This window comes from Diorhabda carinulata, chromosome 2 (assembly GCF_026250575.1).
Source record: "Diorhabda carinulata isolate Delta chromosome 2, icDioCari1.1, whole genome shotgun sequence".
In the NCBI taxonomy this organism is placed as follows: Eukaryota; Metazoa; Arthropoda; class Insecta; order Coleoptera; family Chrysomelidae; genus Diorhabda; species Diorhabda carinulata.
In genome coordinates, this window is record NC_079461.1 from 22,345,647 (window position 1) to 22,358,598 (window position 12,952).

The 12,952-nt window shown below is 30.1% G+C and overlaps 1 protein-coding gene across 1 annotated transcript; it reads right to left on the bottom strand.

Annotated features, from left to right (window-relative positions):
- Positions 1 to 435: 435 nt before the first annotated feature.
- On the bottom strand, positions 436 to 12,792 carry LOC130903884 (otoferlin). Its single transcript, XM_057816247.1, has 24 exons — positions 12,640 to 12,792; positions 12,520 to 12,582; positions 12,111 to 12,195; positions 11,842 to 11,995; positions 11,610 to 11,790; positions 11,216 to 11,560; positions 10,438 to 10,491; positions 7,806 to 7,958; positions 7,584 to 7,751; positions 7,179 to 7,295; positions 6,964 to 7,080; positions 6,765 to 6,905; positions 6,458 to 6,709; positions 6,120 to 6,318; positions 5,440 to 5,687; positions 4,848 to 5,254; positions 4,543 to 4,713; positions 4,296 to 4,441; positions 3,946 to 4,094; positions 2,932 to 3,119; positions 2,533 to 2,771; positions 1,626 to 1,795; positions 1,431 to 1,531; positions 436 to 616 (listed from the first exon to the last, which is right to left on the bottom strand). Exons 1-24 carry the CDS (start codon positions 12,790 to 12,792, stop codon positions 436 to 438), a joined length of 4,182 nt encoding a protein of 1,393 aa, XP_057672230.1.
- Between the last annotated feature and the right edge of the window lie 160 nt (positions 12,793 to 12,952).

Consider the following 12,952-nt stretch of genomic DNA (forward strand, 5'->3'; position numbering starts at 1 on the left):
CCAATTCAGAGCTTCCAATATGGTTGCACGCTTTAGTTTTTACAAAATTTTACAAAGCGAAAGTAAAAAGTCTTCTCATTATAATGTGTTATCAATGAAGTTAGTTTAGATGGTTAGTTAGGCAATGATAAGTGCCACCAAAGTACATCATGTAAAAATAAATAACAATTTTAATAATTGAGGTACGATTATTGCTTGTATTAAAAAAACAATCATTATTTGTTATAGTGTGATTGTTTGTGTATAACCAATTATTTAATGACGAATCATTATTGTTTTAATAAAAATGATTATCTTTCCAATTACGAAGTATTTCATTCAATTTATTTTGATTTTCTAGATATACTGAAATCGGGTTTGATCGGTAACATATAACGAACAAAATACATGCTAAAATATTCAAAATTGGTTTGGGTAAATATATTTTCGAATTTTTCAAACTCCGAGAATTTTTTTCACCGTATATCCAGGAAAGGAGTACATAGCGGCGACTATCATAAATACCAATAACAAAAATATCAACCATTTTATAAGCTTCCATTTATGTAATTTAAAAATAACATACTTGAACGTTCTTAAAGGATTCTTGAACCAAGTAAACGATGTATCAGGACGACTACAATAAAATTTATTAAAAGCTTTCAATTAAATCATCATTTAGTTAGTTATTTACATACAAAAATTTTCTATTCCGCAACAAATACCATATTGATAATCATGGAAATTCTAATGTAAAATGCTCGTTAATACCAATTTCTAGATAATGGATTCGTAGATTAGTAGAATATTCCGATGATGTACAAAAGTTTATTATTACATACATTATATTACTTCCATATTTATTTCATTTCTATCCATTTTCCAACTATTTTATATCTTAAAATTAATTCAACTTGTTGGTTAATTTCCCCCAAAGCAACGTCAGTGCTATTTCTATTGTGTTTTGTCGTTGTTGTGGCTTCATTAAATTAAAAGTTATAAAACAACATACCACAATAACACGTTACTTTTTGCGTTTAATCAACTTTAATTATTTTCCTCAAGAAAACGAGATAGAAATCAATTGATCAGAGCTTCTCCATATAAGCGTGTATAAAGGATCGAACGGCATAGGGGTTTTCTGTCGCGAAATTAATTGTTAAAACGTCGAGACAAATATGTAAAATAAATCATTAATAGTCCGGTCAAATTAGACCAAAAAATAGATTATTAAAATTGTTTAGAATATAAACAAAAATTTGAACTTTCCCCAACATTCCCGTGTATGGAGAAAATTTTATTCTAAATCAAATGTCAAATTTTTTTCGCGATTTTGATCTAAACGGTAAGTTTATTTTCAGCTTGGTGGGAATTTATGTAACTGCTAATGTCTTAATTGACCGGACTATAAGATTATGATGAAATATAGCGTGAAGTAAATAGAAACATACTTTGGTGTGGGTAAAGATTGAGGCTCGTGTCTTCCCTTACCAGCTGGTTCTTTTGAAGCTTCTTCCAAACTAATCAGTTCAAATTCGGCTTCAACTTTACCCTTAAAAGACCAAATAGTTCATTCAATATATCTAATATGTGCTGTAGATGAAGGCAATGAGTATTTTTTAATGACATTAGGGTTTGATGTTTACCGTGCAAGTTTCATTTTTAGAATAACCGGCTTTGAATGGCCACCATCCTTTCGTTCGCCGTATTTTAAATAGATTTATGGTTGGCGCTCCTCTTTCAACAATTTTCAACGTACACTTATTGGCAGTTTTTGCAGGTCTATACAACTTTGCTAGTTCTAAAGATAATGTACCTAAAATAACGGTTTCTAAATTATTTATCAAAAATATAGGTACTCACAATAAATTGTATAGTGTCAAATTCGTATGAATATAAAAACAAGATGAATATAAAAATGTTCGGAAAGTGGACACTTTCATTCTTGTTTTAAACACCCTGTAGATTTATTTTAGTTATTTATTCTTCTAATTATCATAGAAAAATTATTTCATAAACACCTCTATAGAATTTCAGCTCAATGCTCTTATTACTTTGGCGTGGATGATTATTGAAACATGCAAATGTTTTTCATCAATATTTGAAAGTTTCGTGCCTCGTATTTCCAATACTGTGAGACCCAGCAACGTCCTGAATTTTTTTTAAATACATCTAGCTCTTATAAGCACCTTTCTAGAATTTCAGCTCAATGATCTCATTATTTTGTCGTGAATGATTTTTCAAACATGCGTATGTTTTTCAACAATAATTGAAGAAATTTGATACCACCTATTTCCAGCCCCGTAGAATCAATAAGCGTTTTAATTTTTTTCTACATATATCTAACCCTATTAAACAATTTTTTCCAATTTCATCTCAATACATCTATAATTTTGGTGTATATGATTTTTTAAACATGGATATGTTTTTCACCAATATTTGAACAATACTGTGAGACTCAGCAAGTTTTTGAAACAAATTTATGTTGTAAGAAAATAATTTCTATCGAATCAATGAGCTAATAATTATGTAATTCTCAATTTGATTACTTACCCAGAAAATCATCTTTCGAAAACGTATCATTATCCCACACCTGCAAAGTCAATCTACAAGGCATTTTGAATTCAGTCTGATCGATTGCGAATATATTTTCTTTTTTTCTTATTACAATTTTATTTTCCGCAGGTATATAATCAAAATTGAAGATAAATCTCCAATTGAAGTTTCCCTCGCCGGTTAGAGAACGATAATGGACATCGGTGTATTGAATTTGAAGATTATCACCTACCCATCTAAACAAAACAACGTCATAAAACAAAATAAAATTCCACGTCTTATAATTTATTAATTTTAGCGTTTCTTTGTACGGAAAAACAATTTTTTTTCTCATATTAATAAAATTGATATTATAGAAATTATACTTCCATGAAGTATTGAGAAGAAAATAAATACCCCTTAACGTATATATCAGATTTTTTTTCTCCGGTGAAGAAGTCATCTTCGTCCAATAGAACTTCTTCTGTGTTCCAAATAATAACCCTCAGTTCATAAGTGAGCGGCTTACGTAATGTTATATCCACTTTTCCTGGAGGAGGGATATCTAATATTGGAAATATATCTATCCATAATTGTAACTTTCCCTGTTAAAAAAAGTTAAGAAATCTGTACAAAAAAAACCCAGTATTAATTAATTATATAAATATTTTATTTAGATACCAAAGGAGAAATATTCAAAGCTATTAAGTTAAAAGTATAAAAGTCACCCAACCATTATTTATGAACTACGTTAACAATAAAATATTTTAATGTTTAATCAATATCTTAATAAAATTGAAGATGTTCCCTAATTAACTTTAAAACGAAATCATTTTAAAACTTAATTATATTGTCGTTATCGACATCTATTAACTAGTGGATGAAGCGTGTAATTCGTTTATAGATTTTTTGTGTGTAACTCTTTAATCCATCCAATATTTATTTTAAATGGTGGTGACATCTCTTGCCTAATAGATGAAGAGCTCGATATTTATGAAGATTTCTGTTGTAAAACCTATTAGAAAATACAGATATCTTCTAAAAAAAATGTGTCCCAGATTTTGTTTTAAATTTTGTTGCAATTGTATACGTAATTATAAAATAATTTTCTTTAAATCTTTTTTAACCTATTTATGTTTTTAAAACATGACTGCATTTTCCACAACGTATATTATAAGAATGAATTATTATTAGTGACGCACTGCGTTCAGTAGCGTAAACGTTCGACTTCACTTCAGATTTCTTACAGGGATCTATTTGATTTAGGCATGAGGGTCTAAAATTGCAGAGTGTGTATTCGTACTATATCATTAGGAATAAGTTTTATCCAAAATTGGTTAACCAAAATTAATAAATCTCATTGTTTGTCCAAATGTAGTACCAATTTCACAAGTTTTCTCGTTTACATGGTCAATAATCTTTATCATCTACCTGTTCGATACCCGGTTTGGAGGGATGAAACAGCGACCTCGTTTCGACATGTTCAGGAACTAGAGGAAATCCAATTAAAGGCATCTCTTTCCATCGTCGTAAAACGAATAATGCGAGAACTTCTTTATCGTAATCGAAATCGCCACTTGCTAAAAAATCGATTTCGGAATTTCGCTAATTTCTGTTTGAGATTCTGTAGAAGTTAGAATAGTTATCAAGAGATGGCGAAAGTGTAACAGACTGAATTAAAAATTATTCTTTACTGTGACATTTTGCAATAAGGGAGAAGGAAAAAGATGAAATGCAAAATGGAAATAGAAACTTTTTTATTTCAATTATTTTTGACTTACGGTTAAAATTTTCAATCAAGAATTCTTTATCGCCAATTTGAACTGATGTTTCTTTATACTCTGGAGTACCTGCGTTCCATTTATGACAAATTTCCGATAATATACAGGTCGGTTTGTGCTGGTCTCTCCAAGTACAATAACCGAACCTTCAAAAACCAAAAAAATATTTCAAAAAAGAGCTTCTGGCATAAGAGTTTCTGATATGAAAACCACCACATGTATTACATCATTCAATTGCAACACTCACTCTTCGTAGGTTTCTGCTATACCGCAAAAAGCCATGTGCTTCGTATAAAATCTATTTTCCAGATCAATTTCAGTCTCTCCGATTAAATCATCAGCTGTTGTTAAATCATAGTCCCAAACGCTAATTTTTAAGAGATAATCTTGTGGGAATACTGCTTTAAATTCGTAACATCTAAAAATAATTTATATTATCAAATTTCAGATAAAAATTGCAAACGTATCTTCAGTTATCTCGAAAATCTTTGAGGAATTTCAATAATTTCAATAATAAGTTTTTCGAATGAGACATTATTTAGAAAAACTTACTGTCCAAATACGGGATTCACATTCTTAGCAATATAATGTTCTTTATCGTTAATTTCTTGTTTATTCAACGATAATATAATGTAGGGATCAGATTTTCCATTAAGATCTTTCGGTCTTAAATTTAATGCCCTGATACAATAAACCCTCAATAGGTACCTAACTGGATGATTTTCGGGATAATGGGAAAAGTATCCCTGTTCTATGGATACTCCGTTAGGAAAAACGTAATCATCGTCTCCTATTATTGGATATCTGTAGATTTTTATTGACCCTTTAAAAATTCCCGTGATTTTTTCTTGATCAATCACCTCGTCACCTGTACGTTTTCCTTTGAAAATTGGAAATGATGCTAGTATATCGGTGAATCCATTGAATTCCGTTTGCGATTCAAGTTCCGAATTATAGACCTAAAATATATCAATTTCGAAAGTATGGAAATACAATAAAAATTTTTTGTAATAATTTTTACTTTTAGGGTTCTCAATTTTTTTAATTCCAAAGTATCAGGGTCCTGAAAATATGAAAAAAATTTTAATAAATTACAGATAGTTTTTCAAACATCGACATTGAAATTGATTATTGTTGTACTTGCTTTAATTGATGCATAGAATTTCGTCCACCAGTCATAATCCTCTACATCTTCATCATCTTCTTGATTCAAGGGTTCGTAACTTCCGGAAGATTGATTCCAGAAAACGCTTTTACTTTTATTATCTCTATTCCAGAAATATTTACAACATCGACTTAATAAGCAGCTTCTCAGTTTTTTCTTTTTAGTTTCACTGGGGCGAATGGGTGATTTTATTTCTTCCAAGTTTTGTTGCAAGAATAGAAGAGAGTCTTAAAAAGTTTCTATATATTAGTTATTGTTAAACTCATTCTTCTATACCAAAGAGTTTTTTCTGAATACGTTTCGGTGGACACAGTTTCTAGATTCTAATATCATTGAAAGACTTTTTACCTAATTGTAATTTGGTTTGAAATAACCAATTATAAAAATCTATCTGGAAGCAAAAATACTAACGTGACGTTATTTGATAACGACCAAATGACTAGATCCTAATTAATAACATTTATTATCATCTCTTATCAGCATTATAATGTTAGCCTTAGACATCCAACTTATCATAACAGTAAAAAAGGAGAGAATGTATGAAGTTTTTGTTTAATCATGTTTGTGACGTCAAAATAAAGATACATTTGATGGACTGTATATTCCTTTCCATGATAAAATTGTTATCAGAGGAAAAATGTATGAATTATCCTGCTTACCGGATCCAGAATCAGAGCTATTGTAGATTTCAACATGTCCGGCCAATTTTTCCAGTCTTTGTTTTCTTGTTATTGGAGTTACAATGAAAGACGAACATTTAGTAATGTGTACACCAGCGAAAGTGTATACTCCAAATTTCTTGCTATCGTACATTTCAAAACGGAATGGAGGAGCATACTCTGTTTCCGTCGGAATTGTCTACAACAACATTTTATTTCTATAAAAAAACTATACACATTCCAACGAACAAAAAAGGGTTTTTTTAATGAAAAAAGCTCCTAGCATAAATTGAGGTGAATAATAAACTTATTATAAAGAAAATTAATAAAATATCTACCAGGGAAATGCTTTTTGACTGATGTGAAAAGTTGGGGTCCTCCGATACATTCTCAAGAACATCTGAATTTAAACTAAAATCTCCACATAGAGCTGTTATCCTCGGTCTTCTTATTGGTATAAAATTTATTTTTCCTGGTTTTCGTATTCCCCAAAATAAAACATCCAATTTATGCGAAACTAAAGTGGGTTTTAATGCCTTGGGGATAGAGAATATTTTACCTTCTTTAGGTAGATCTGATAGATCAGACTCCTAAAATGGTAAAAAAATATCATATCATAGATATAAAAATGAATAATTTTTTTACGGTTACGTATTCAAAAGCGGCAAGAACTTCACCGGTAACTTCGTCATTTCTGTACGTTTGATACCATTTCAATTTCAAATTATTTTCTGGACATTTTATTTGGGGATTTATGATGGTTCTTCCGATAAATTCGATTTTTCCCTAAAATTTGTCTTGTTTCTCAAAATATGTAATAATTTGAAATAATCATAAAACTCACAAAGTCGTCTTTGTCTAATATTTCAAATAAAATTGAAGGTACATCAGATTCGTTCATATAAATTTCATTGAATACTAACGTTTGATCCCAAACTGGATCTAATGAATTCTCTATAACCTAGAATATTGAAAAACACGGTAATCTCTAGGTTTCAACATATAGATTGCTTGCGAACATTTCTAAACATATTAGGACTTCGATCAAGCACTAGGTACCTCGGTTTCTTGTAACATGTTTTGAAATATTATTCTAACAAATGGATCACTCAGTCCACTGTGGTCAAATCCACAAATTATTTCTCCTTGAAATAAATAACATCGGAGCTGAAACAACTAGAAATAATAAACGATAACCACTGTTATGTTTGCTATGTTGGACAAACTCAATGATTAATTTAATACAGAGTGAAATATCATCAACAAGTAAGTGTGTTTTCAATTGGCTGTGAAATATGATTTGAACTATTCTTATGACTAATATACTGTTATAAAAATATTGAAAAATTACTTAAATCATACAAAATAATAAAAAGAAAAGTTTCCATTGCATATATGCCTAATGAAAAATAGAAAACTGGCTTTTATTATATTAGATTATTTAGAATTCAATATAATGCTCACTTTCTTGTCTGTTTCCACCAAATGTGTCGGTATTGAATCGACTTTTTCAAGTAAATATCGACCAATAGACGATATCTCACTCAAACATGGTATTTTCTGTTTTTCTAAACAGAGAAACATAGTAAAATCCATTTTTGCTGTAAGTCTATTATCGTCTAAGCGATTTTCCTTAAATATATGAAAAATATTTTATAAATCAGTAGAATTTTATTCCTAACTCACATAAAAACATATTGTCCTTTTTACACCGCAGTATTCTCCTTTTTCCTCTGGATTCGGTGAATATATTACATCTCTAGCTGGAATTTTAATACACGAGACTTTTTTCTTCCCGCATACAAACCATAATATTATATCCGGCCAGCAATCTTGAACCTGGATTCGTCAGAAAATAAGTATTTCATAACCATTGCTTGCGAGACCTATCGTATTATATTTCAGCATTATTACAACCTACTAGTTTAATTCAACAATTAATTGACCCACAGATCCTATTTCATCAATATTTTTTCTATTTAACCTTACTGGTCATGGGAAAAAAGCTGAGGTTAATATTTATAATCGTGCTTGTCTCCTGCTTCAATGACATTGATATTTCTATTTTGAGAAAAATGGATAATTCATCCGTAAAGCAAATTTGCTTTCTCGTACTTGTTTGTGATGTGCTACATCAAACATCAATAAAGGCCATAATGTGCTACCAATATACAAAACAATAGACTTTAGCTATATAATTTTCGATTGGGTATCATAAGTATCACTTTAACGAAGAATTGTAGAGAAATTGCAGTTTTAACTGTCACACAAACGGTCATTGTGTTTATACCAAAGTTTATAGAAGATACTTTTAGAGTATCTTTGAAAATAGAGGCTATAATAATAGAGGGTTGTAGCAACGAAGATCATCTAATGCCGATTATATCCTCTGAACATTTGAGCGATAGTCCAGCGTATTTTCTCAAAATGGAATTGAGCAAAATGACGAAAAATTCGATTTCTAAATACAAATTCAACATCGTTATAGATTCCGTTGAATGCATATATGACAAAGTAAGTTTTTTGTTTCGCATTAAAACAAAGTAATATTGCTACTAATTAAAATTATTAATATCTAAACATTACAAGTCGTTTTAAACCGACGATTTCAAGGCCATATAAGCGATCTAAAGGAACGCATTACAACTGTCAATAAGTCGTTGACGTTGACGTTGTCAAATCAATCCAGTTCATCAAATGGTAGTTGGTAACCGAGAAGTGAGGTTAGGGAGATAGAGTAGGCTATCGGCATGTAAAGACATTTTTTATAACTAAAACTTGTGGAATGAAAAATTTTAAAAATTAGATCATCGTACTCTTCAAGTTTTTAACGAATTTTAGCTTTGACAACGCTGTGAAGTCTCTTGGTCATCAAATTTATTAATATCTAACACTTACAAGTCGATTTAATCTTTTAAACCGACATAAAAACCGATGACTTGAAGACCTTCTAAAGGAACGCATTACAACTGTCAATAAGTCATATGATTGACACGCAGATGACGTTGACGTTGTCAAATCCGTATGACGTTTATGAAGTACCAACTTTCAAAAGACTACGTGTCAAATTTTGTGACATTTCGATTAAACAGGAAAAAGTGACGGCCATTAAAGTGAAGCTATTTTGTTATTTTCAAAACAAAAACAAAAAAAAACTACTGTACAACTTCAGCATTGGTTTTAAAAGTGTTATACTCTATCGAAAAGAACCTTTTTGTTTATTTTTTGATTAATTTCGTATAGGTGAACGGTCTGATTGTCCAATTGGGGTGTTTACTTTAACAAGACAATGCACCGATTCACAAATCGATGGCAAAACTGGTTAAATTTAACGAATTACTCTTCGAACTGCTTCTTCATTTACCGTATAGTCCAGATTTGATCTTCAGTGACTACTGGCTATCCACTGATCTCAAAAAAAGCTCGCCGGTAAGAAATTCAGCTCAAATGAAGAAGCAATTGCTGAAATTGAAGCCTATTTTGATGCAGAAGACAAATCCTTCTACAAGCACGAAATCTAGAAGCTAGAGAAGCGTTGAAATGATTGTATTCTTTTGGAGGAGATTATGATGATGAATAAAATAGATTTTTGGCAAAAAAATGGTTGTTCTTGTTGTTAAATAGTCGATAGATATGATTACGAATGCCATGTCTTCTAAATTATGGATTATCGAAATGAATAACCGAAATATATGACTCCGACCAAGATCACCTGACGAAGAAACATTCTTTCCATAGAAAAGTGAGGAAACGAGAAAAATTTAGACCCACGGAAGAGATTTCTTTACTATGTTAACAACTGATCCAAAAAAGATCTTTTTTTTAACAAAGCTGAGCTAAGGAAAGTTACTGACCACTGCTCAATCCACTAACATTTGAAAAGAAGAAGAAGAACCAAAAAAAGACGACTCCGTGAAAGAGCGGCTGTCCAAAGATAAAGACTACGACTACTACGCTTAATAGCATCCGTTATTGCAGTAGACAAAATTATTGAATTGAAGTTTGAATTGCTAATTGATGCATCCTATTCGCTAGATTTAACGCCCTCGGATTATTTTCTGTCAACAGACTTGAAAAAATGCCTCGGTGATGAAAGATTTTCCAACAACGAAGAGGTGTAGGTAGTTAATGGCTATTTTTATTATATAAAAGGTTTTGGAATTCATTGAACATCGCTGGTGAAAGTGTATGGAGCTGAAAGAAGATTATTGTGTTTTCTTCGTTGGGAGTAACCTTGTAATAACCCTGAATTTTTCAATTTTATTTTTAATTATTGCATATTAATTTTTTTTATATCATTTTTGAAAATATAACTCACATCTTCTACTAGAGAACTTATCCGATTCAAAATTTTATGTAAATTTCTAAACTTCTGTTTATTGGAATGTTGAGAATCGACATTTTTTATGTTTTCAGCAATATTTGTCTAAAATATTTGGAAATTGATAGTAGTCAAAAATTTTGTTGATAATTTCGTACCAGTTGTTGCAAGCACATTTTTCTTTTTCCTATATCCAATTTTGTCACATAATTTTCGTTATAAGATCCAAAAATATCGATGTATTTATAAGAACTTGCTGCTACAAAATCTAAAACTTTTGAAATTTCTTGATTAAGTAATTTATATCTCTCCGCTGAATTTTCATTTTCGAAAAGTTTTTCAATTTCCGAAAGTTTTTCTTTCTAAAAATAAATTTTTATTTGAAATATCTCCATACGAGTTTAATGTATATTAATTACCAGTTGGGTTGCGATTTTATGTAACATATTTGAATTATAAGTACGTTTTTTGAAAAAAGGTACTTCTCGAAATATCCACAAACAAGGATTTTGTGTATAATAATCGAGATAAAAAATATTTTTTAGAATCTTTTTTGGTTTACTCCTACCAGTTGTATCGATAGAAATTTGTTTTTCGTCGAAAAATGTATCACCAAACGTCATTCTTATACATACAGGCTTTTTAGAAAACTTTTTACTGATACCTGTCAAATCCGATATGCAAGTAAATAATATTATATTATTCGATTCAAAATATTTTTTCTATAAAACAAATTTAAATTAGAATAAATCGTATCAAATTAGTTTACTTATACTTCGTTTAGAGGAGGTATGTTTTCAATTTTATTTTCTTTTCTCTCATCAGATTCATCCAGTTTAGTATCGATAGCCATCAAAATTGTTCCCGCAAATCCTTCCATGATATTATCAGGATATAAATGTAGAAAAGTTGGTCCTAGAGTTGGTAAAAATCCTTCGTGTTTATCATTTGATATTTGCTGCAGACCAATCTGTTTTTGAGAATGAACATTTTTTCTAAATGTATCAGTGTAACAAGCTTCAATTTTTATAGTTTGACTCAGCGGTGGAAACAAATCTATTATAAATAATCTTTCGTTGAATTCTATAGAGGACGCTATTTTTTTAGTAGACGTTCTCACCTAAAATTAGAATTTCGTACCGATTCAATTATCGATTATGTTTACTTACAGAAACACCAGCAAAAGTAATTTCTATATACATTGATTGCTTATTTTTCGTAGATTGTTGTGATAGATCATTTTCAAAGGTGATAGACGGTTTTTCTATGATATTTCTACAACTATAAACGTCGAAAATATAAGTAGCTCTTTGTCTTTCCACATATCTTCCTTCGGATAACAACAAATTTCTAAAATCATTAGATGAAATAATAACATTATAGCTGGAAAATATACCTCACCCTTCGATGTTATCGTTTACTATATTTATAGGCGTTTTTGGAATTTCTCCTTTGGTCAATACGCATATATCTACTTTAAGATACCCCCTGGGACCACTATACACTTCCGCTTTGGCACTATTTAGTATCGCCCATTTGTGATAAAATTGATGATCTACAATTATCACATACATCAATAGGATCAGTTTGCAAAAAGTTAGTATAGCGGAAACTAGAGTCAGTATATTCTGCGTAAAACTATGAATATTGAACATTTGTACTGATCTTACGTTTTTGTTGCCATACTGTAGCTACGTCCAATTTTATTTCACCCAATAATTTCCTTTTTCGCCATAAATTCCGAGGTTGTATAACCTAGATTGAAAAGCGTTACGTGAAAAATAAAAATTATTTTACAACACTAATTTTTTATCATTATAGCTTCTCGTCGGCAGGTTTTTTGTAATCTTCCTGTAGCTTAAATCTCTTTCAATTGTTTCCGAGACATATTTTTACTTTTTTACACCCAATCAAATATTGAGCCAAATAAAAAAACATTCAAATCTTCCCTTTAAAAGTAAATAAATGGGATGATGTACCCATTTATATTTTTTTGGGGTATTATTAGGTTTTCTAATGTCTTTTCCCATATGGTTCCTCTATCTTTGGGTTGTAACTCTATTTTAAATATTTACTCACCATAATTTTAATATTTTTGTGTAATAGGATATCCAATGTTGTATAAAATTCAAAAACGAAATACTAAAAAAGATTTTTAAACAATGAAATACGAAGAAGTGACTTCTATAACATTGATACCTCGTTGTAATAAGGAGAACTAGAATTCTTTTTTACGTTTGTTGCCTTTCGATATTTGTCTATATTAATAAGAACAACAGAGTCCATATTTTCCCATATATAATGTCTTCCTTCTAATATCGCGATAGTTATTAGAAATATTTTATTAGACATTTTGATAATGACTATCTAACCTAAAAATTTGACAATTTATCATAACGGTATCTAGGAAACCGATTTGGTGTGACGAAAATCAGAAAGTGAAGTAAAATAAACCATCGAAGGATAAATTCACAGAAGTTTAACATTTAATATACACGGTGTATCAAAAAAT